The sequence below is a fragment of the Hypomesus nipponensis genome, chromosome 9 (assembly GCF_054491055.1).
Source record: "Hypomesus nipponensis isolate SF chromosome 9, ASM5449105v1, whole genome shotgun sequence".
Lineage (NCBI taxonomy): Eukaryota > Metazoa > Chordata > Actinopteri > Osmeriformes > Osmeridae > Hypomesus > Hypomesus nipponensis.
In genome coordinates, this window is record NC_140369.1 from 10587627 (window position 1) to 10610482 (window position 22856).

At 41.3% G+C, this 22856-nt stretch overlaps 3 protein-coding genes across 6 annotated transcripts; 2 read left to right on the forward strand and 1 right to left on the reverse strand.

The window, feature by feature from the left end:
• The first annotated feature begins 295 nt into the window (after nt 1-295).
• crbn (cereblon) lies at nt 296-11184 on the forward strand. Of its 3 annotated transcripts, none has more exons than XM_084705716.1 (13): nt 296-432; nt 907-929; nt 1017-1835; nt 2394-2500; nt 2624-2826; nt 2992-3141; nt 3989-4151; nt 5492-5554; nt 5712-5796; nt 5948-6063; nt 7093-7157; nt 8349-8480; nt 9519-11184. In XM_084705716.1, exons 3-13 carry the CDS (start codon nt 1769-1771, stop codon nt 9700-9702), a joined length of 1335 nt encoding a protein of 444 aa, XP_084561842.1. In that variant the 5' UTR covers nt 296-432; nt 907-929; nt 1017-1768; the 3' UTR covers nt 9703-11184. The 3 variants fall into 3 exon arrangements, with proteins under 3 accessions (XP_084561842.1, XP_084561844.1, XP_084561845.1); XM_084705718.1 differs by having other exon boundaries at nt 407-530; XM_084705719.1 differs by lacking the exons at nt 296-432; nt 907-929; nt 7093-7157; nt 8349-8480; nt 9519-11184 and adding an exon at nt 6246-6540 and having other exon boundaries at nt 1682-1835.
• A 4564-nt stretch (nt 11185-15748) lies between these two features.
• On the reverse strand, nt 15749-19304 carry LOC146272852 (vasopressin V2 receptor-like). The gene is made up of 2 exons (XM_084704411.1): nt 17449-19304; nt 15749-17272 (listed from the first exon to the last, which is right to left on the reverse strand). The coding sequence occupies exons 1-2, from the start codon at nt 18302-18304 to the stop codon at nt 17055-17057; spliced, it is 1074 nt and encodes a 357-aa protein (XP_084560537.1). The 5' UTR covers nt 18305-19304; the 3' UTR covers nt 15749-17054.
• Nucleotides 19305-19306: 2 nt separating this feature from the next.
• vhl (von Hippel-Lindau tumor suppressor) lies at nt 19307-21007 on the forward strand. Of its 2 annotated transcripts, none has more exons than XM_084704412.1 (4): nt 19307-19431; nt 19561-19793; nt 20021-20146; nt 20385-21007. In XM_084704412.1, coding segments are annotated over exons 1-4 (582 nt in total). In that variant the 5' UTR covers nt 19307-19429; the 3' UTR covers nt 20606-21007. The 2 variants fall into 2 exon arrangements, with proteins under 2 accessions (XP_084560538.1, XP_084560539.1); XM_084704413.1 differs by having other exon boundaries at nt 19376-19442.
• Nucleotides 21008-22856: the final 1849 nt, after the last annotated feature.

Below are 22856 nucleotides of genomic sequence, written 5' to 3' on the forward strand. Positions count from 1 at the left end.
ATAAAATGAAATAAATCAATAACATTTATATTCACAAGGGCTTTCTCATTTGTGTTAACTCATGCTCACATATATGAGGGCCTACATTGCATGATCAATGATAAAAACAACGAACACCAGGTAGAATCGGTAGTTCAAGTGTTACAGTGGTGACAGCGCTGCATTCTTAGCCTACAGTCCACAATTGGCCTACATATCCCGGTGAGCTTAGTGTTGGGCGATTGAATATGACGTCAACTTCTGTATAAAGGCTCACTGTTTTTGTCGTCACATCCTCTTTCAGTTGGTGTCTTCGCTTTAGCGGTAAGAATCAAGACAAATACACCTATTTTGAATCGAATTGCATCGTAGATTATTTGTATCCATCCATCCATTTTACTAACTTGACTTCATTCTCTATTGCAGACACATCTCCACAAGATGAGAGCCAAGGTGAGATGACCCATATCAGAAATGTTATTAACAACGTCGCCCCTGTCTCAATAACGTCAAGGAGTTAAGAGCTAGCTCTAGCTAGCCAGGAAACAAACGTGTGGGAATGCACTTTTCCAATGTTTTCTGATTTATACTGGTCTTGAATGGAGCCTTTAATGGTGTCCTCAATTGTGTTGCTGTTGGTTATATGCTCAACCAAGTTCTGAATCGTTGTTAAGCTGGCTAAATTGTGGCCCTCTACTTATGCGCCATAAATGCATGCTTGTTTAGTTTAATATTTTAATGTACTAATGCGTGCGAAACTTTAGGGTCTAAGCAGAACATGCAATGTTTAATTCCTTACAAGTTACTATTTGCATCTTAAAGTTGCTAAAAATAACCATCTTGATTTAAATTCTAAATTGTGCATTTTTGCTGAAACTAATGGAGTCTAGGGAGGCAAACGTGCTAAAAATGTTCTTTGTTTTGCAGTGGAGGAAAAAGCGTATGCGCAGGTGAGTCCTGTAGCAACTGTATGTTTTGTAACATTTCGTCTGTTATGGTATTATGATCAAAGGCTCATGTTGATTTTCTATTCCAAGGCTGAAGCGTAAAAGGCGAAAGATGAGGCAGAGGTCCAAGTAGATCGGCAATTTCCCTGTGGTTTTGAGCCCCTCCACGTGCCGGACCCATGTTTGTCATGAAGTGAGGACCAGATCCTGCCCAACTTACCATGAAGGCTGGCTGACTGCTTGAGGGCACAAGACTTGTCTCCTGCTCCTCATATCTGGACTTTGCCACCAGCCCAGCACTGACTGTTCTTAAATGCCGGAATAAAAACGTGGTTTATAAACTACTTTGTGTCTAGCCTCTGGTTTTGCTCAGATGTTCTAAATGATTGTTCTCAGCACTTGCACCATTGGCTGTCTAAGCTGAAGAAACTTGAGTACTGATTCTGTATCATAGTTTGTTATGCGGTTGACCTGCTCTGGATAAGAGTCTGCTACATGTAATGTATGACTGGAGTGCTGACCAGCGGGAATACAAGCTTTAGTTGATTTGGGAACGACCACATTTACAGGACCTTGAGATGGGAAAGAAACATGCCTATGGTTTCAAGCGTGGCTACAAATTTATTTTGTGAGAATATAGGTGTGCAATTTTTTACTGACTTTGATGTTTATGCGACAAGAATCTGAGCTCAAGCTCAATATGGGCTGGTGTGCGTACAGTGGCGATCCTTGAAATGACAATTCACCATCTCGGCCAGTTCGTGGCAGCAATGAGCCCGCTCGTCTAGCAAACTAGAATAAATACGTCAGCGAAGAAGTGTTCAGTTTGTAAACAGAGGGATATGGCTGACGATAGGGGTGGAGGCGACAACAACGAGAACATGGGCAACCAATTACAACTGATACCCGGTACTTACAGCGCTTCAATATATCACTGACCAGCTGAATGATGCACGACAGCATTTTGTTAATTGCACTTTATTGTCTTGCAACCAAGCAAAGACTCATGTTAGCTTACTAGTGCTAGCTAGTGTGTAGCCTACTTGGTTTCGGTCTTGCTTAGACAGCAAGGCCACGGTTTTTACTCATAAATTCACGCAACACACTTGAATTATGTGAATCTTCATATTCTAAGCCTGTATAGTGAGGGCCGACATGTATTTAGTTAGATGTATATAGTACCTGTGTGCCATGGAAGTGAAACAGAAAGTAAATCTAATCCAAATCACAAATGTGCATAGTTTGTGTCCAAGTCTCAAAGCGTTCCATGGAATGTACATAATAGGCCTATACATATTAGGAAGTGCATTATGTGAGAAGCTTAGTCTTATGCTATGTACTGACAGTTTCATTTTATGATAAATCCATGTAGATGAGAGCACATAGCAGGGATGAATCTTAAGCAGGAGGCTGGGATGGATTATTCAGATGCGAAACACATCATTTGTGTCCTTTGATATGATTCAGGCAATGAGGAAGAAGAGGAGGACGAAATGGAGACCGAAGACCGGGACAGTGAGGACGCTGAAAAGCCCAGCATTAACTTTGACCCCAGTCTTCCCACTTCACACTCTGTGAGTAGTTCCTCATGGAAACGTCGTACCTAACACAATTTGATCATAATTTAATAAATCACCTGATGTAACTTCCTGTTGGACTGTAAGAATATCTGTTCCTCACCTCCCTGGGTCTTCCAGTACTTGGGCGCGGACATGGAGGAGTTCCACGGTCGTACAGTGCATGATGATGATAGTTGCCAGACCATCCCGGTGCTGCCGCATACATCAGTCATGTTGATCCCTGGGCAGACACTGCCGTTGCAGCTCTTCAGGCCACAGGAAGTCAGCATGATGCGCACTGTCATCCAGAGAGACCGTACCTTCGCCGTGCTCGCTCACAGGTACTGAAATAAGAATGAGGGAGATCCAGTTTGGGCATGTGGAGTTAAATGTTGTAGGCGAGTGACAGGGAGAATGTTCAGACAGAGCCCGAAAGGGCAAGACCTCAATGATGCAAGTATCTAAAATGAATCTTCTTGCAACTGCATGTTCTGTATTCTTCCCAGTGACACAGGTGATCCACAAGCTGAGTTTGGGACCACAGCTGAGATCTATGCGTATCGAGAAGAGCAGGAGTATGGCATCGAGACTGTGAAAGTAAAGGCCATTGGCAGGCAGAGATTCAAGGTCCACGAGATCAGAACTCAAGCTGACGGGTAATCAACAAGCAGAATCAGAACTTCTCACACAGATTTCCTATTAACTAGTTTATACCAGAGATGGACATACACAGATCCTTGTTTATTTTAGATATTATATATATTAGAATTATTGATATTTACATGAAGAATCTGTATTTGAAGGGCCACAGCTACAATTAAGAATTGGATATCAAAGTAACCACTGGAGGGCACACTCCCATCATGTTCCTTACAGTCTCATTCAAATCAAAAGACCCCCCCCCCTCCTCTTTCTCTATCTCTGTCTCTCGCTATTCCCTGTCACCACCAACAACAAGTATACAATGGATCAGACAACAGTTATCACTATCACTGGCTTTTATACAAATTGTGGTTGTTTTTTAAAAACAAAATATATGCTGCCTCCTATCACTAGAAGCAACCTGCTGTAGGCCCCTTTCAACATCGACAAGCTCTTCATGTCATGGTGTGCCCGCAAAAAATAAATGGATCTCACTTTTAGAACTCACTGTCTCTTAAGGAGGGCTGAACATTTAGTTAAGCATCAATTGGACAAAAAGTATGCTGCTTTTTGGTGTAGCGATTGTTCTGTTAAAGTGGCGTCACTATGTCGAGTGAATGTGGACATCTGTGCTAAATGTTTTACATTATGTAGATTTTTTAATGCTGTGTCTGTATGTGCACAGTACCAGACACTTCTTCTTTAACGAGGCTGTGTAGACTGTATAATTCTTACAAAAATAAATACTTTCAGGTAGGTTTGTAGGATCTTTTAGTTCACAAGTATTCAGAGCACATCTCTCATTATACTGTCGTCTTTTGATGCAACTCTCTCAAACCCTCTTTTCCTCTCCCTTCCCAGGATCAGACAGGCTAAGGTGCAAATCCTGCCAGAGTGTATCCTACCAGACCCTCTTACAGCGGTGCAGCTGACTCCCCTGTCCCGCCTCCACATGCATCCCTCCTCCAGACCTCCCACACAAAGCTGCAAGCAGGCCCAGTGCTGGTGGAACACTTATCGCCAGGTCAGACACACATGCACATATATAGATATGTGTATTGTTCAACTTTAACCCTACCACACACAGGTTTTGGATTGCTACGTGTATGGGTCTTATTTAAAAATGATAAACCACAGAAGCTAAGGTGACATTTCCTGCAAAATATTTACTCACATAATTATCACTTTCTTCACGCCCTGTTATTCAATGTCAGAAATTCTTCCCATGTTTATTACTTGATTAATGGTGAAATTATGAACTGTGCTATTGGTAGGAGTGAATATCAGTGTATAAGATGTCAGGTGTGTGGAGATGGAGAAAAAGGTGTAAGATCTAGTGCTGTGGTCGCTGGTGTCACTTTTTCTTCAAGGTTTAGTTGATGATGACTCACTTACCATAGAGAAACATACCTATTGGGTAGTGATGAAGAAAGTGTTTTGTCCGTCTCTTCATAAACGGAGTGACTAAGTTCAGTTGAGTTCTGGATTTTAATAAGTATTGATCAATCTGCAGATTGGGAGAGAAAACCAGACCCCTGACAATAAATGACAACACAACACCAGGCTTAGGTGTCAATCAAGTCTCTCTCCCCTCTGAAGGCCGGAGGACCATCTTTTATAGGGCACAAGAATGTAAACATGGATAGTGACAGTCAGGCAGTAATGACGTTACAACAGTCTAAGAGAAAGAGATTCACAGCTCCCAACACATGACCACTCAGACTAGAGAGTTCATAGTTGGAGCTCTCCTTGTAGTCATGACAAGGACCATTTAGCCAGTACTTTCTCCTGATCTCAAACATCTATTAACCCTGACACATAGACACAATCTACTCTAATTAATAGCAAGCTTACATGAGAACATACTAACTAGTATCCAATGACTAGTTCTCTTGATTAGTGAATAATGTAAGCACACAGGAAATCTAAATTTCTTCCACAGTAGGTCGCTTTGGATCAAAGCTTCTGCTGAATGGCTAAATTGGCCGTGTCCGTGTCCCAATATGTAGTTGCCATGTCATCTCAACTCTCATTAGCATTTTTATTGCTTTTGTTTGTTGATGATGAAAGAGTGTGATGAGAGTGGGAGTGACAGGGTGTGGAGAGCTACATGATGGGAAGGCAAACTGTCTGTTGAGAATGTTGGAAGAGATCATCTTCAGTTATATGTGCTCTTCATGCTAGTGAGATCAGGAGTGAGAAAAAAATATAGAACGTGTGAAGGGTGTTAAATAAACCTGGCAACATTGATCCAATGTCACCTGTGTTTGTTACAACAATGCCTCTTAAAATGTAAGGATCGTCCCTTACCTTAAATGTTGCCTGCAAAAACCTGGAAAAGTAACTCTTTTCTTTTCTCCCCAGAGGAAGTTCCAGTGTGCAAATATGACCTCATGGCCACCCTGGGTCTATGCCCTCTATGACTCTGTGAGTACTGCAAGCTATCAGGGGTTCTCCCGATGGCACACAGAGACATTGAGGAACATTGTAACATATTTTGACTGTACACTTTTGATGGGTTGTAATGTATTAAGACAAGCGTCTCATTGACTCATCAAACTTGTGTCCTGGTGTTTTGACACAGGAGACTCTGATGAACAGAGTAAAGAAACAGCTTCACGAGTGGGATGAGAACTTGAAGGATGATTCCCTCCCTACTAATGCCATTGGTCAGTCGTTTGAGTTGCTGAATTCTATATCCACCCTTATATCTGGAAAATACGTGTACCTGCATCTTTCTCTTTTGTCTTATTTCTCTAACTTGACACAGCTTCTCACCCTTTCTTTCTTTCTTTCTTTGCCCATTCTCTCTCGGCCTAGACTTCTCCTACCGAGTAGCAGCCTGTCTGCCCATAGACGATGCCCTGAGGCTTCAGCTGCTCAAGATCGGCAGTGCCATCCAGAGGCTGCGCTGTGAGCTGGACATAATGGACCGGGTGAGAAGGAGTCACGCACATATGCTTTACATGCCTAACCCGCCTGACACCCTACCTCGTACAAACAAACCTGTTCTCCCCTTACTGTGAACTGTTGGAAGCCCTCCCTAATGTACTGTGGTATATTTAGCTGTTGCCTATATATAGAGATGATCATTACCCCCCCTATCTCCGGTTCTCAGATGCTCTTAGTGAGATGCTCCCCAGGCCAGGGACCAGGGGCCTCTTTCAGTGATGAAGCACATCTCCCTAATCTTAAGCCCCTGTCCCTCAGCACCATTGCAACAGAACTTTCCTTGCACAGCAGTAAGACCATTCTACTCCAACACAAAATTTAGCAAGGTCCTCTGGCATACACAGTTGAGTGCCTTCACTCTGCATCAACAGCCCAAGGGAAACCCTGTTAGTGTGACAGTGGCATAAGCACGGCACACATGTCTGGAACATAGTTAATAAACTGTTAAGCTCTGGAATACCTCTAGGTTTGTGTCTATGTTTTTTCTATTTCTGTCTCCCTCTAACCCTAACCCTCTCTCTCTCTCTCTGTGTGAGAGACTGTCTGAGTACATTAAATAGAAATCATTTTGCGTAACAACATACTTGATAGAACATCAACCCATATCCTACATCTTATACATTCTCAAACAGAAAGATCCACAACATTCAGTCATATCGCAACATGTTGGGAACCTGTATGTTAGTGATTAGCTGGTGTTAAACTCTTATAATCTGCAGAGGGCAGTCTGAAGATGTCACACATTTACAAAGAGGCTTCACAGAGGCCGACTTTTGACCATACCCATCTGTTGGGCCAATTACAGTGCCTGTTACATAACCATGTAGAAGGGGAAGCAGCTGGTACGATTATCAGAACTTATTTTGCTGCTGCATGCCTGGTGTACTGAACATGAAGTCCTCATGGCAGTATGTTACACTCCAAAAGGGAATGGAAGTGACAAACAAAGAACACAACACATGTGGCCGTAACACAATACAAATGTTGAACTGCGTCTATTCTCTCTTCCACAGTGCACTTCTTTGTGCTGTAAGAACTGCCACGACACAGAGATCACCACTAAGAATGAGATCTTCAGGTGAGCTGGAGGTTGGGTCCGTGTCTCACTCTGGTCTCACGCCTGGTCTGGATGTGTCTGGAGGCTGGATTGACACACTGTCTTCACATTATTGATTGTGTTTTGTGCAAGTGTTTTCCCCAGTCCCTTCTCCATGGGGGGGGCACTGTCAGCTGAGCAGCGGGGGTTATGTTACCAGAGCTTTAGATGAGACGGGCGTTGATACTAATGGAATCAGGCTGTCTCTCATCTGTCAATTCAATCATGTCCCGCACCCTTCCTCTTTCATGTGTTGCCTCGCCAACTCTGTCCACCGTTTGGCTAGAAGCCAGGATTTTGTAATTGCAGGGGATTAATAGTCTGACCTTTTTAGTTAAATTGTGGACACACAAGTATAACATTTGACGAACCTCCAAGGGCATAAACAATCACAGGCTTGGTGCATATCCACACACACACAGATTCCAATCAACTATGAAGCCTGCATTCGATTGAACAATGATGTGTTTCTTTGAGGCCAGACAGTGTACAGTTGATCAGAATAAAGCTGTAGGAAAGATGACCCCTCTTAAACACCTCCACTTAGCCATCCTCTCTGTTAATGGCTGACTAGTCACGGGGATAGTTGGCCTGTTCAATTGAAATTTTTGATTTGACTGAAAGATCCAGCATCCATCACAAGGAACGGAAACGTGCGTGTTTGGGATTTTCGATCTCATTTTAAGGTGCGTCATGTAAGCGTGCAACCAAGAGGGGAGCCAGTGAGATGATCCAGGCTCCTGTGTACGTGTGCTCTGTGTTTGTACTGCCCTGCTAGAGAACAACCAGACCCTCCATCTGACAACTTCACTTGAGGGGTCCCACCCATTTTTCACCTTCACATGATGGAGGGAGAAGTACACTTAATTTTCTCTGTACATGTCACAAATGATAGATTTAACTGGATAGATTTCATTTGGAATTGTGTTCTGATTTGTAAAATAACAAATTGACGGCAAGATGAGATTTTAGTTCAAATCTTGTAGTCTATTACACTGTATCTGAATCTGGTTTTAGTTTCAGCTTTGTCGAGCCCTCCAAGGATGCTAACTGCGAATGCTAAACCATTAGAGCTTGTCTAACAGTATCTCTCCCTTTCTTTCTCTCTCTCTCTGTGTGTGTCTATCTCTCTTTCTATGCCTCTTCTCTCTCTCCCTCCCTCTCCTCATTTAGTCTCTCTCTGTATGGCCCCATGGCAGCCTATGTTAACCCTCATGGCTATGTCCACGAGACCCTCACCGTCTACAAAGCAAGCAACCTCAGCCTGGTCGGCAGGCCATCCACACTGCACAGCTGGTTTCCAGGGTAACCCATATTTCCCCCACCCCCTTCACGTCTGTCTCATGCCCAACTCAGTGGCTCATGTTACGTGAATACTGACTCTCACACAAACAGATGGACATAGGATTGTGCGCAAAAGATTCTCTGCTTACACTTTTGTGTTATTCTAAATGAAAGATTAACTTCAATAGGGAGGTTTTTATGAGAACCGATCATATTACTGTTAAAATGATTAATTGGCTTTGTGTTTGCAGTTCATGGACATGTTTCCTTACTATATTTGGACTGGAAGTAATCCCACGCTGCCATAGATAGGCAGTTGCAAGTCTACGGCCCCAGGGTGGACAGTCTTTTTTGGCATTGCATCAGTACAATATGTGGTGCCTTATTAGAATTTCTCGATTTCCCCTCATCTTTCCTAGGCTGCTTAGTATTCCAGTGGGTACTAGACCAGTCTGTCATTATGTATCATTGTTAACTAAGGTGGTATTGACCCAGCCTGACTTATCTGGAGAGGGTTGAGGGAGAGGCCAGTTCTGTGTCAGCAGCTTAATCACTCTTGTAAAGTCTAAACACACCAGCCTTTAAACAGTGCCTAGTCACGAAGCACATTTGTTATTTTACCGCCATTCTTTGTTACTGCCTCTACTTATGCTCACAGTGTGTAAGGTGGGGATGGAAGAAAGAGAGAAATAATGTCATCATAGTTGCTTGAACACAGCTCCAGAATGCAGTTTCAGCCCCAAGGTTTAGAACAGTCTTAGCTGGACAGGTGTCAGATGTAAGCTGCAGTTTCTCATCAGTGTGCCTGGCCTTGGTTGTGACCACATCAAAGTGCTGCCACGACTTAAATCGGTGAAGGAAATGAGCTGGTAGCTGATAAAATGGAGATAAGAGAAGGGATTGCATTGATTAACCACAGTCTGGGTCATTTCAATATTTGAGAGAAAGGGAGAGGAGAGCTGTCTTTGTAGCAACAAATCAGCCACCAGTTAGCCTCACTCCTCACCCAATCCTGCCAGGTTGTGAAAGACAGACCGCAATCCGTATTTCCTCCCTCAGGTACGCCTGGACCATCGCTCAGTGCCAGACCTGTGGCTCTCACATGGGCTGGAAGTTCACAGCCACAAAGAAGGACTTGTCGCCGGCCCGCTTCTGGGGCTTGACCCGCTCTGCCATGCTGCCAAGGATCCCTCAGACTGAGGGGGATGAAGGGGACGAAGGCTCTCGCCTGCTCTGCCTGTGACCACCGACCACCACACACCCCTCGGCACCAAGGTCTTCTACCAGACAACCTTTGACAAAGGTCTCCCCCTCGCTCTCTTCCTGTCTCACTCTTGCTCTCCCTCCCCCAACTAATCAGTGCCTCCCACCCACCCTTGACGAAAGCCCTGACAGCAAATCTATCATGTTGGTGTAAAGGTCATATAGCCTCTCAGTGACACTTTACAACACAGAAAAGGAAGGAAAGAAAAAACTAGAGAGGGGCCTGTTTTGTCCTAAATCAAAAGAATGGGGGAGGGATAAGGTATAGAGATATACAGGAGCGTGAAACCATTAGTGATGTGGTCAGGCGTATCATCCTAATAGCATGCTACTCTTACATCTACTGCTACTTTCTGCTAAAGACCAACACATGCTTGGTACTACATGCATCACCCTGTCTCCAATCCACCGTACGGTGATGTGTGTGTGTGTGTGTGTGACCCTGCATGCAATCAAGCTGGGAAAGACAATGAGGGTTCCAAACACTTGTCAGGAGAAATTCCTAGCCCCTTATTAGTGTTTCACAACAACTAATCAATAGAGATTCACTTTGGATTCAGGTCCAGAGTTAGACCTACGTCATTCTTTGAGACAGTGTACTTTAGCAGAGAGATAAACTATTCAAGATTAAAGATATAACTTGTTTATTTTGGGAAGATCTTCTGCTTTGACTTGGGTGCACAAGGCTGTGTATTGATATTTGAGAGTTTAGACTGGTGGCCAGGCACAATCGTGCCTGCATTTTGTGCAAGGTGGAATGACATGTCTGGCTATTATGTCATGCATTTGGGACATGTTATTTGTTTTTTTTTGTATTATAACATTGATTTGTCAAAATAGAATATGTAAAATACATGTAGAGAAATTGTACTTATATTGATATTTTGTAAAGAACGATGGGCCACAGGACACTGGGCCTATGAAGACGAGCATCACTTTGAGTTTCTTCATATTTGTGAGTGAAGGCTTAAGCATGTTCGATGCCTGGTGTAAAAATGACTAGGGCAGAAAGCACTGAATCTACAGAGACCTTTTTTGAGAACACCAGTCGATCCTTTCCCTGATTATTTGTGTTTGGGATGTTTGTGATTACTGACAAGGTTTGTTGGTGTACTACTGGAATACTGTTTGTTCTCTACCAGTGTCTTATAGGTATGTTATTGCAGAGTTATAGAATAACCTGGAACGTTAAGTGGTAAATGGCAATTTCATATCAAGAGTTGAACTTTTTCTTTCATCAGTGGCTTTTAAATTGTACTTCTAGTACTTCAAAATTGCACTTCCAAGGTTATTTTGGCTCATGTTTGTAAAAATATAACTGTAACCAAGCCATGATTGCAACTCTGGTTTGATATAACAACATTGTATCTTTGCTGGTCCCTTTCATAGCCTACAGGTATTTCCAATGTTGGAAGTGTCACAAAGCAAAGTAATTGGATGCAATAAATGTTTTACATTACAACATGTTGTGGTTGTTTTATAAAGCAGAACAGATCTTGGACACTATTTTCTTTCCCTCAATGCTCAGTGGAGGATTGATTTCAGGTGAGTCTAGAAAATATGTGGTGCAATGAACTCTCAGTCCAGTTCACATGGACACAAATGGATATTTAGGTGGTCTTTGAACAATATGAATAAAATTGCTTTAATCTGTCTTTTGAGATTGTGCTCCCCTCAGTTGGTAATAAACCTTGCAATGCCACCAGGTTCCATCCATTGTGATGAAGAAAAACGTTCCGATAACTATATTATAAGTATGTCTCCATTGTTTTAAATTATTTACTTTCAGAAGGTAAGATCATTTCAAAAGACTTTGGTTTGTGAATATACAATTGCTGAATATTCACTGGTTTTCAAGGAACTATCACGCTAGTAAACACAAGTGACTCGAAATGAACTCAGTCTTGCTGGTATCTAATAGGATGTACTCTACAGTATACAGTGATCACTGACCATTAATACGTTGATATAAGAAAACACAAGAGACAAACATCCAGGCTTTTAGCAGCTAGGCAACCAGACCGGGCCACTCTAATGAGCAGCATGTCTTTCTGAATCCCAGGCTTGCCAGTAGACAGTGGACGGTCTTCATCTTGCCATGTGCCCCACCCACACCTACTTTGGCAATATGATCACTTGGAATATTTAAAAACAGACAGCAGAATCCTTGTTTTTATTATGGAATGGCTTGTTTAGGGCAACTTAAAACAGGAAGCTCCACAGGAAACTTCCTGAAAGCTTTTCTGTCACATGTGATGTGCCTTGCTCTGCTCAGACAACTGGAGTGTTTAAACACAGGCTGGTGCCTTTGTGACATCACCACTCTGAAAAAGAAAGGTGACACACTCCTCAGGAGTGTGAAAAGAAATAAAAATTGTGAGTGCTGAGATGTGAAGAGGATGAGCTCATGAAAATAACCAAGATGTGAGAATGGATGAAAGAAAGGTGGTTGTGAGTGAGAAAGGTCAGGTTTCACCCAACACATGGGTGACAAGCTAAGACGGCCTAATGCTCTCAGGATTCTGAACAGAACACTCACTACCAGCTATGCCGACATAAAGCAAGTGATTTGCTGGTGCTGGTGGTAGTTTACATATCTGAGAAGTGAGTTTAACCAATCCACACCAGCTACACTAGCACCAGTTTTCCAAAAAATTAAATATTTTGTTTGTGTGTACCTTTGTATAATCTGTGTTTACTGGTGCTCTGTACCATAAAAAGGAGCTTGTAGTTACACCAGCAGTGGGTAGTCTACACAGTCTTGCTCTGCTGAGGGAGTGTGGACAAGAGGCAGGTGCCACACACCTGGCCCTGGTTCTCCAGGTAGACTTGACAATCCCGCAGGAAAGAGGAATTATGGAAGTGTGCCCATACTTACAGAAATGTACAAAATGTAACATTTTGATTCTGCTTTTGTCTCTCATTGTATAATTCTCATTCTCTGATCACTCAAGTCCTTTAGGATTTCTTAAAATGTTCTCCTTGAAACTATAATGAAATGTTAGATAATGATCCTTAAAACAATTCAGTTTACGTGCTTTTTCATCCTCTACATTTGTCTGCTGTCTCTTTCTCTGTCTGTATTTTCCTCTTTGTCTCTCAGTCTTTCCCTCTTCCTCCACTGTCCAGGAAGTATTTACACTGTACAGCACGATGCTCTGCTTAGGTTGACAGCTTTATTCATCATACCTCCTTTAGCTTTGGAAGCACTGCATTACATCCGATTCAGTGTCAGGAATTGGTGAACTGAGAGTCACACAGACATTCTCAAATTATGTTAGAAAAGGAAGACGATGGAAGGCTGCAGTTTTTTTGTAACTAGACTTAAGAAGGGGTGTCCTGCACTAACCAAGCCTTTTTCGCACAATGACAGACACCAATGTCTTTCATGTATGTGAGTAAATGTGCAGTGTGGAAAAATCCTTTAATATTTGAAACAGAGTGGGATAAAGCAGGATGCTTAGAACATGAATAGAAAAGAGCAATTATGATTCATTTGATGAGCCCTGTCGTGAATTCTAGGAAATATGCCATCTAAGCTGGAGGAAGTAGTTAGTGTATTGTTTTTTTGTTTGTGTTTGTACTTTGCACCCTGTAATGCGACAGATTATTCTGCTGGCACTTGTCTTTATGTACAAATATGTATTTTACATACAGATGCACATACACACATATGCCCAATCACATGAACACCTTCAAGAAGAGAAGGATTCCATTCAGCATAGTTATCCCCTCCTCTGCACTACTGTGATTTGGGAAAAGGATCTATCATAGAATTAATAACGATATCTTCAATTTCTGGGTGTGATTTTACCCTGACCACTGTGCTTGTCAGAGGACTCTGAGAGCATGTATGAGGTATCCAAGGACCTGGTGCGGATTTTCAAGTTTACGCAACAATAACTTTGGTGTCTGATGTCAGATTATCAGTGTAACACACTGCATGGTTTCTCAACGGGAAATGAAATTGATTTACCGCTATTTGCCTTAAACCGCAGTACTCAGAATGGGGTGTTCCAATAAAACTGCATGGAATGCTGTGGCAGGGCTGTGCTGTGTTTGTTCAGAAACATACTGTGATGACTTCCTAAGACTCTCTATGTTCAACTGACCCCAGTGTCATCTGATTCTGTCCATTTCTGCAACTTGTTGTTTGTTTCACATCCCACATTGATGTTTCTGCTAATTAATCCTGTTTCAAAGGTGCTCATGGGAAAGAAGGTTGTTGTATGTCATGTAATGTCTGGTCTCTGAAGGCTATTGAGCACATTTGTCTTTGTGTACTGTCAGCATGTATACTGGGTGAAGTGTGTCCTTGTGAGAGAATTGTTCATGTTGTTGCACTGACTGTCAGAATTTGGCTCCACCAGAGACTTCAGTCCTGGTCCCACTCATCCTCTCTATCTACAGCTACCTGCTTTCATCCTGTCCAATTAAACTGCCCTCTCTCCTACAAGAAAGTGCGTCCCTATTTGCAATATTAAAATCCAGAAACATTCATCTATGTGATGTAATATACCTACCAAAACTGAATAACGACTTTACAGACATTGAGTTATAATTCATAGCAAAATGATCTGGGCTACATTCAGAGATTGGTGGAAGGAAGTGGCTTTCGGTGTTCCCACTCTGCCTAAAAGATGTATTACACAAGTGAGTCACAGAGTGGTTGGCAACCAATTTGATTTGTTTTCCTGTTATGACAAACACCTGTCTCTGTTTTGCTTTCCTGGTGAGCTATTTCCTTTCAGACATGCCATTAGGTGGCCAGTAGAGAGTAGAAGAGCACAGCAAAGTTGATGTGATAGTACCTTGTTGTTACCCTGACAGAGCCTTGCAGGGAATGGTCCTTCTAATAGCTTGAAAGATTCATTCATTCATTCATACATACATACATACATACATACATACATACATACATACATACATACATACATACATACATACATACATAAACATTCTCTGTGAAAATAATTTTCCTTGTGACTGCCATTGCAATTTGGACTTGGCACTGTGTCTCTATAGTGACAACAATAATGGTCTGTCAAAGACATTAATAATGCCAGTAGCTAGGCATCAGCGTTGCTAATGATCCATTGAGGGTTGGTGTCTGCTCTCTTTGCTGTCAACACAGTTGGTCATAACATCTAACTGCTTAACCTCTTATCCTCGCCGATTATTTTGTGCAAGGTAAGACCAGACAAAGGTGTTTGTTTTGGAAAAGGCTGCACCCCCTCGCCCCACTTTTCCTCCACACGTGTAAAACACACATAACACATGCTGGTAGAGGGACACATCAATTATCCATAGGTTTGTCACATGTTTTGTGAGTGTATGTCTTTACATCAGATCTAAATAATAATACAATAATACAGAGATTAGAAATATGCACCTGGAGAGGCTTCTGTTATGATGTAGCATTTAAGTGGACCTGAGAGCATAACAGGAAGAAGATGGAAGGATGGATAGATGGATGCCCTGTCATGTTACTGTACACTATATCCGTAATTACAGCTACCAAATACATTATTCATCCTGATACATGAGTAGTAAGATATTTTGCTTTTTTCGTGTGTTTGTCGGACGATTAATGTATTGTACATATCTTACAGTTGCTCTTTGTTGTTTTTTTACTTTATAACTTTCTTTTAATCTATTCACTTCCCTTTTTTTCAACAATGTGCACATTTTACGTCCTTCTTAATAAGGTTATTTTGGAAAGTGTCGTATAATTAAATTGAAATATTGGGCAATGTAATAAAAAATAGATTTTAGTCCCATACTAAAACCATTTTCAATGGAGATCTTTATTTACATTTTCTCTTATTTTAGGACTATGCTTTATCCATATCTGGGCAACTGGTGTTGCTTCCTCCACTTAATCAAGATCATGGAGATTATTTGTTGTAACCTTTAAAGGGGCATAAAGAAACAACCATTTTCACATGTCCAGTATGAAACTGGTGTAATGTTGTCCCTTCACAATTAAATGACAAGACATAGAGTGACAGTTTTGAAGAGCAGCATATTTCTTCAGGAAAGTAATACTTTATTATTATTTTTTCTTCAGAGAATTATCATTCTTCATAAAATACAATACAGAGAGTAAGATGAATCTTTACAGTATAATATGCACCGAGATTTACACAATGTAACATATAAATACACACAGACACTTTAAGACGCCATTAATACAAACAAAACAATGCACGAAACAGTTCCACTTCTCATGAACTTTTATTTCTCTAGCTTTTCTATTCAGCATCTGAATGAAACGTAGTTAATGTGTTCCACAGTTGAATAACTGTAGGCTGTGAAATGAATTAAGGAATTTAAAATGCTTTACAAACTGTGAGTCAACGTCTATATGCATATTGGTATTGTGTTTGGTCTCTTGGTCTTAGTAAACAGGGATTGATGTTGAAAAACATCAATGAAAAAAAAATGTTAGGATTGCACAACAGACTTATCCGGGCAAACAGGAAGTAAATTGTTCAAAAGTTTCTGGAATTTTCCTACATTCTCATCAAGATAAAGCCTATGAATCCTGGTTGTAAAATAGAAAAAGAAAGTGCATAGATTGTAGATAGGGCCTATGGTATTTTTTTATTTTCTTATAGGCCTATGTCTATAGCCTGACATGCCTGATTCAGCTGTGCCAGTACACTGTAGCTTGGTTATTTTGTGTATAGGCCTATGTGGGATATATACATTTACATTTAGTGATTTAGCAGACGCTTTTATCCATAGCGACTTACAGTAAGTACAGGGACATTCCCCCCGAAGCAATAGGGTGAAGTGCCTAGCCCAACGACAAAACGCCATTATCATGGCCGGGAATCAAACCAGCAACCTTCTGATTAATAGCCCGATTACCTAACCACTCAGCCATCTGACCTCCCCACACTGAATAAATGGGATATTTGGCATGAAAGAATACTTTTTTTCAATTATGGTATCAGACTCTTTTAAAATAATATAATGTTCACAACTAAACTGTAAAACAATTTTAGACACAATTGTCTGTCGTCTCTGCTTCACGGTCGCCGCTATCCTACGGCTTTATTTTATCCATCAGCTGTGCCTTCGGCAACACAAGGTTTCACAGCGCATTTCTGTTTAGCTCCCTCGTTCTTTTGTAGGGCTCATCCAACCTATTTCTGGTTTCAGTGCCATGCTTACGCGGCTCGATGGTTCACTTGGCATACCTTGACCATGATATCAAGGGGTCAGATTAGAAAGGAAAAGGTCGGTCATCTGCACTGATCGACACAGTGGCTGTGACCTTTGCCCTGATTATCCATGCTGTCCCACACCATTATCGATCATTTACTACGTGAATTGTTTTGAGTCGGAGAGGCTTTTAAAGCTCATGTAAAGCGAGCTGACAGCTGTAGCCTCATCGTGCATGGAGTCCTTCCTGTCGGAGTGCCTCTGGCAAAGAGCTGTCACCAGTTTCTTAGGTAGCTGACCGCTGAAGAACAGGTAGATGCAAGGATTCGCGCAGCTGTTTAGACTGGCCAAAAGCATCAGGATGGTGAAGGTCGCTGCTGTATTAAAAAATTAGATGGTTAGCAATGATGTGGGTTAAGGGACTACTTTTTATACACAGACCTACTCCCAAACGGCCAGACAATGTATTAATAAAGTAGGCCTATTTAAACAAAATAGTTCAATTGTAGGCTGGCAAATGACAATAGCATTTTGTATTAAAAGTGTGTCTTACTTTCTGTTGGTGCATCAGTGTCCCAAACGGACCAAAGCTGGACAGTAAAGAACGGAGCCCAACAAATGATGTAGGTAAGCACGATAACCACCGTCATTTTCACAGTCTTGATCCTAGCTTTGGACACACCTGCCACGCTGCTGGCTCTTGAAGGTAGAGGGAAGGCTACCCCTGCGTTATCCTGGTGCGTCTTTAAATAAAGGTTGATCTGGATGGCTCGGCAGATTCGCACCTGACACACCACCACGGTGAATATGGGAAGGACAAAAATTACAAGGGTCGTCCACGTGATGTACGTCTTTAGACCCCACGGTTGAATGAAATCTGCCCAACAGTCATAAACACCCGGCGCCAACTGGACGCGCGAGAAGATAAATATCTGCGGCAGACTTCCCAGAAGAGAGATCGTCCAGGCAACGCACACAGGGATGTTCCAACGCGCACGCCTCCTCTGGAATGTGACCATTGGGTTGCAGATTGCCTGATATCGGTCGATGGTCATTGCCACGATCATGTAGGTAGAGGCAAACATGCCCACCACTTGCAGATATTTCACTAAGCGGCAAACAAGGTCCGGCCCGATGAACCGGTCGGTTATGTCCCACATGAGCTGTGGGCACACCTGGAAGAATGCAACCACCAGGTCTGCCAAGCATAGGTGAAACACAAAGACGCGCATCCTGGACACTTGTTTGCGTCTTCTCCAGAGAATCATCAGAACCCCGGTGTTGAGGATGGCTGCGCTAAAGAATATCACACTGAGAAGCGCGATCTCTGCCTTAGCCAGATTTTCGTCTCTTGGAAGGTCCTCCAACTCCATAGGTTGGCTGTAATTACTTCCATTGAACGGGTTCATACTTATGGAAGGCTTTGGCAAGGCCTTCCAACGAGTATGCACACCAGTAGTTTAGGTGGCTGCCTTTGCTAAAATAAAAAGTAAATATTTATACTAAAAATATTTATACATTGACCCAAGAAAAAAATGTATACATTGCTCAGAAGAAAACATGGGCCAAATTAAAACAAACACATTCATTTGTTGTAGCCACGCAGTTTACATTGTTTCATTCTAAAGCTTTTTGAAAAGAGACCTTATATGCATTCAGCTGTGGAATTCCAATTATTACAAGAATTTCAAATTGATTCTGTTTCTTTTTTGCGTGAGTAGTCAATCAGAATTAATTACCATAGTGGTTGAATATGATACAAGAAATGTTCAAAGAAAAATAAACTCACTGAGCCTGTATTTTAGAAGAAGTTAGGTTCGCAGTCTGTGTTTGTTGGAGAAGGATTGAAGCTGTCTCTCGGTGTTTTATAGGAGCCGCGTATCGAAGCGGGGTGGAGCTAACCATCAGCACCACCCGATTGCCACTCTACATGTTTCATGATCGGAGTTGCACGTTTGACAATGTATCGTTAGACAAATAGATAGGCCTACTTAATCAGTGTTAGGCCTATTGAAATATGAAAGTTTACTTAACTTTGTGTTCTTGAATTAGGCCTAAATTGAATTATCCAGATTACATTTTATGTTTAGGCCTATTGTAGGGTGAGATAATTACCCTTAAAATAACCAAGATAAACCTTTTTGCTCCTTTATTGGTATAGTGTCAACCTCTAACCCTAACCCTAACCCTAGAAACAGACTATGACCGAGAACATTTACCACAGGACACAAACATAAAAACCACAGGACACCTAAAATATTCTTTGGGGTCCTCTGCAAGAACATTACACTGAATTACTACCTATGTTAAATGGGACATTCATAAGCTGGTGATCCGAATTTGTGGCTTTGAACCCAAGTGTATGGCCTTCGCTTCTCCCAAGTAGTCCTCTAGCGTCACGGTGAGTTGACTCTGCCTGCAACTGATTGACACTAGATGTGACCAATAAAAGCTCTCAGTTGCTTGACGCACCACGTCTGTTCCAGAAAAGGAAGACCAGCTACAGAACGTAAACAACGCCTGCGAAAAAGGATATGTGAGACAAACGTTTGTCAAACAGTTTTTCTTTTGTTTGATAATTGTAGAAATACTCTGCTTTAACGTTTATTCTTCTGGTAGGGTAGGCTACATTTTAAAACGTAATTTACTTTTGTTTCGAATTTAGGTGCAAGAGAAAGCGACTAGCGACGGCCTACAACAGAATGCCTCAAGAAGTTCAAGATGAGCACGAACAGCTCCAATATGTTAGGTCCGTGAATACTGGAATACCTTCGTATGCTGTGTTTTGTAATCGAAGTCCCCGAACAGCACGGATGTATTGGATTAATTTCAGCGGACAGCCTCAGGCCTATGCTGATTTACATCCAGGAACAGGTCGAAAAATGAACACATATGTCGGTAAGTCGTGAAATAATGAGCTAGCCACTGGTAGATGTTTTTACGACGTTTCAAAGCTAGCTGTACTAGTAGTGTGTTAGCGCAGGTAGCTGATTGAGTTATGTTAAGAGTAGACCAACAATGGCATGTCGCCGTCAAACCAAACCATGCACGGTACACATCTCCATTGTTCTAAGTGTAAACAGGGTTAAGATAGATGTAGAGCGCTTTCTGCTATTTTTGCCTAGGCCATCCCTGGATGTTTAGAGACGCAGAGACAGACGAGCCACTCAAGGTTAATAACACAAGAGAGCTGTTCCTGCCTAAAGCGACAGGAACTGGAGAGGCGGATTTCATCAACATCACCTTACCAGGTAAACATCACGTCATTTATTGAAGTATTTATTTAGGTGGCAAAATCCTTCGAACTAGCCTAATGACAAAATCATAAGACATCAATAACTGTTAGAAGATCACTATCAGATGTTTTAAAGCATCAATAAACAAGTCTTTGGTAGCTGAAAGCTTTCTCCTAGTGTGTTCACACCAATTCAGTTGACGTGTGTATCCCAGTGTTATAATGCTCAATGAACGCCTTCACATCATTTTCAGTTTTCAGTCTGAAGGAGCGTGCCCTCCAGGTTGTCCGGCAGCTTGTGCGGTCAGAGGACTACAGGAGACTTGAAATAGCCCGTTGCCTACACGAGGAGTTGGAGGATCAACCGAGTATGTTGAAAGACCTCAAACGCATCGGCCAGCGTGTGAGACAGCACCTGGAGGAGAAAAGGCCAAACCAGAAGAAGCAAACTGAGGGAGGAGACCAGCTGCATTGAGAAGTTAGGCCAGCTGGTGAAGATATTGACTGTTGTTGATAAAACATCCTTCAAATAGAAAAACTGTAAAAAGTATATACACACACACACACACACTATCTACTCTACATCATATCCAACAAAATATTTGACAGTATGCCTTGTTGTATGGACCTGTGTGGGATAACGCTGACCTCAATCCTGTGGGGGTGTAAATGTGAGAAGTATAATATAACCAAGATACAAGGATTAGTAATCACGACGTTATGCTCAGTAGTTCAGTTAGAAAATATTATTTTCTGACTGAAAATATTATTTTCTGACTTAATATTAACTTACCTTTTCTACTTTTGTAAATTAACCATAGATTTAAATTTGTAAATACATATTTATACCTGTATATTAAACCTATTTTTAAATCTGTGGTTTGGTAATTTTTTGGGATACATTTCCCATTTTACTATACAGGTAATATGGTGCATAAAGTAGTCACTTCACCCAGTAGTGAAAGTGTGACGTCCTGAAAGTACGCCAGATGAGAAGCTTTTAGGATGTAAAGGGTGGTATTATATGGGGCAGTTTGACATGTCAGGGATAATCACTAGTATTATTGCATAAGGTGAATATAGGACACTCATAATTAGACTAACCAAGATGAATTGTTACAGTAGACTGTTTCAACTCTGAACTGGTATGTGTGTGAGTGTTCTTTCTAACTTCTACATTTACAGATGTGCTTAGATGTGTAACTTCAGTAACTGAAATGATATCCAGTACTGACAGAGAAAGAATACTGTTGCAGAACTGTTGCTAGGTGACATAGAAACACAATCTATCCCTGGCTTTGTGAGACAAGTGGCAGAAGTATCCAGGCCTTGGAAATGAAGAAAACTTGGGACCCGAGTCCTTTCAGACAACAGCAGTAAGTTTAGTCTTTCTTCATCCCCTTTTTTATAATGCTATAACTATGTATTTGATAAAAATGAGTGCCAGTGAATATACATGCCACTGTTCCAAAAGTATATAATATATTGAAATGTAATGTTTCATTTGTATTTTCCAAACCATATCAGTATGTGTGTATTTCCACATAAAATATTTTTCTTGAATTGTAGGAAATGTTTATGCTCAAAAAAGGTTGTCACCAGTTTCATGGTGAAAGGTTTCATGTTGGTTCCCACTTGACATTCTGTGGTCAGAGTTGCATAATGTTAACCTAATCATGTTTGAGTACTGATTGAAACCACTGAACCAACTGATTTGTACTGTTAACGTACAACCAGTCGGTATTAGGTAGATTATATATACAGTACATTTTAATTGAGTTGCTCTTCTACAGTATGACATGTTGGCCCAGGAGTCACCCTGTGAGGTTTCCGCCTGTCCACACAGACCATTGGACCAAAATGAAGACCAGGGTAAATACCTATTCAGTGAGTCTTACCAAATATACTAACATTACACAATAGCTGTGAATGTGATTGAATGGGTAGAACAAGTGTACCCATTTGAATTATATGTTACTAATCACATTTGTATTTAGGTGCCAACCTATCTTTCATCAATGCCTGCTACCATGATAGAGAGAGGTACATATGATCTTTCACAAATTTGAATAAATGCAAGGTTATTTTGTTCTGTGATCAAACCTGATGAAAATACATGGTATTAAGTCAACACATTATATTAAAAGAAAATGGCTCCTATTCTTTTAGATGTAAAAAATATTTTTAAACAAACCAATAATTGCATAGTATAATGCTCCTATTTAATGAATTTAAGTTTCTAGAGCTCAAGTCTTCTCAAACTGCTTAGGCTACCTAGCATAATCTTTATCTTATAATGTCTAATTTTGTGCTTGTCAGTCCTCTAAGGGTAGAGAGCAACTCTATGTATCTGGGTAGTATACCTTGGTAGGCTGGGGATACCAGTATGGTGCACTAGATTATATTTGCTTGTAGTGTTACAACTGCATTAGCTGGTGTAAGGGTCTTTTGGACATTGGTGCAATGTCCTCTTCTTGCTCAGCAGAATCCCCAAATGGTATTGTACCCATACACAGCAGCCAGCTTCTACTACCTGTGACACAAAACATGTCTGGTACCACACCTAATAATCCAACCCTTCCTTGGCCACAAGGTAGGTCGTCCTCTATGAGGTTGGGTAATTCTTATTAAAGCTTTTATTCAGCAGTAAGATCAAACTAAACATGTTCAGATTTCAAGTCATGGATGTTTGTAGCAAATACAATTTTTCTTTTTCAGGCATGAGT

Coding starts and splice junctions, on each gene's coding strand:
- crbn (XM_084705716.1), top strand. CDS start 1,769: ATGGCTGACGATAGGGGTGGAGGCGACAACAACGAGAACATGGGCAAC. Junction 3,142..3,988: donor ATCAGAACTCAAGCTGACGG/GTAATCAACAAG, acceptor CTCCCTTCCCAG/GATCAGACAGGCTAAGGTGC. Junction 5,797..5,947: donor CCTCCCTACTAATGCCATTG/GTCAGTCGTTTG, acceptor CTCTCGGCCTAG/ACTTCTCCTACCGAGTAGCA.
- LOC146272852 (XM_084704411.1), bottom strand. CDS start 18,304: ATGAACCCGTTCAATGGAAGTAATTACAGCCAACCTATGGAGTTGGAG. Junction 17,273..17,448: donor CACTGATGCACCAACAGAAA/GTAAGACACACT, acceptor TTTTTAATACAG/CAGCGACCTTCACCATCCTG.
- vhl (XM_084704412.1), top strand. Junction 19,794..20,020: donor AAAAATGAACACATATGTCG/GTAAGTCGTGAA, acceptor ATTTTTGCCTAG/GCCATCCCTGGATGTTTAGA. Junction 20,147..20,384: donor CATCAACATCACCTTACCAG/GTAAACATCACG, acceptor CATCATTTTCAG/TTTTCAGTCTGAAGGAGCGT.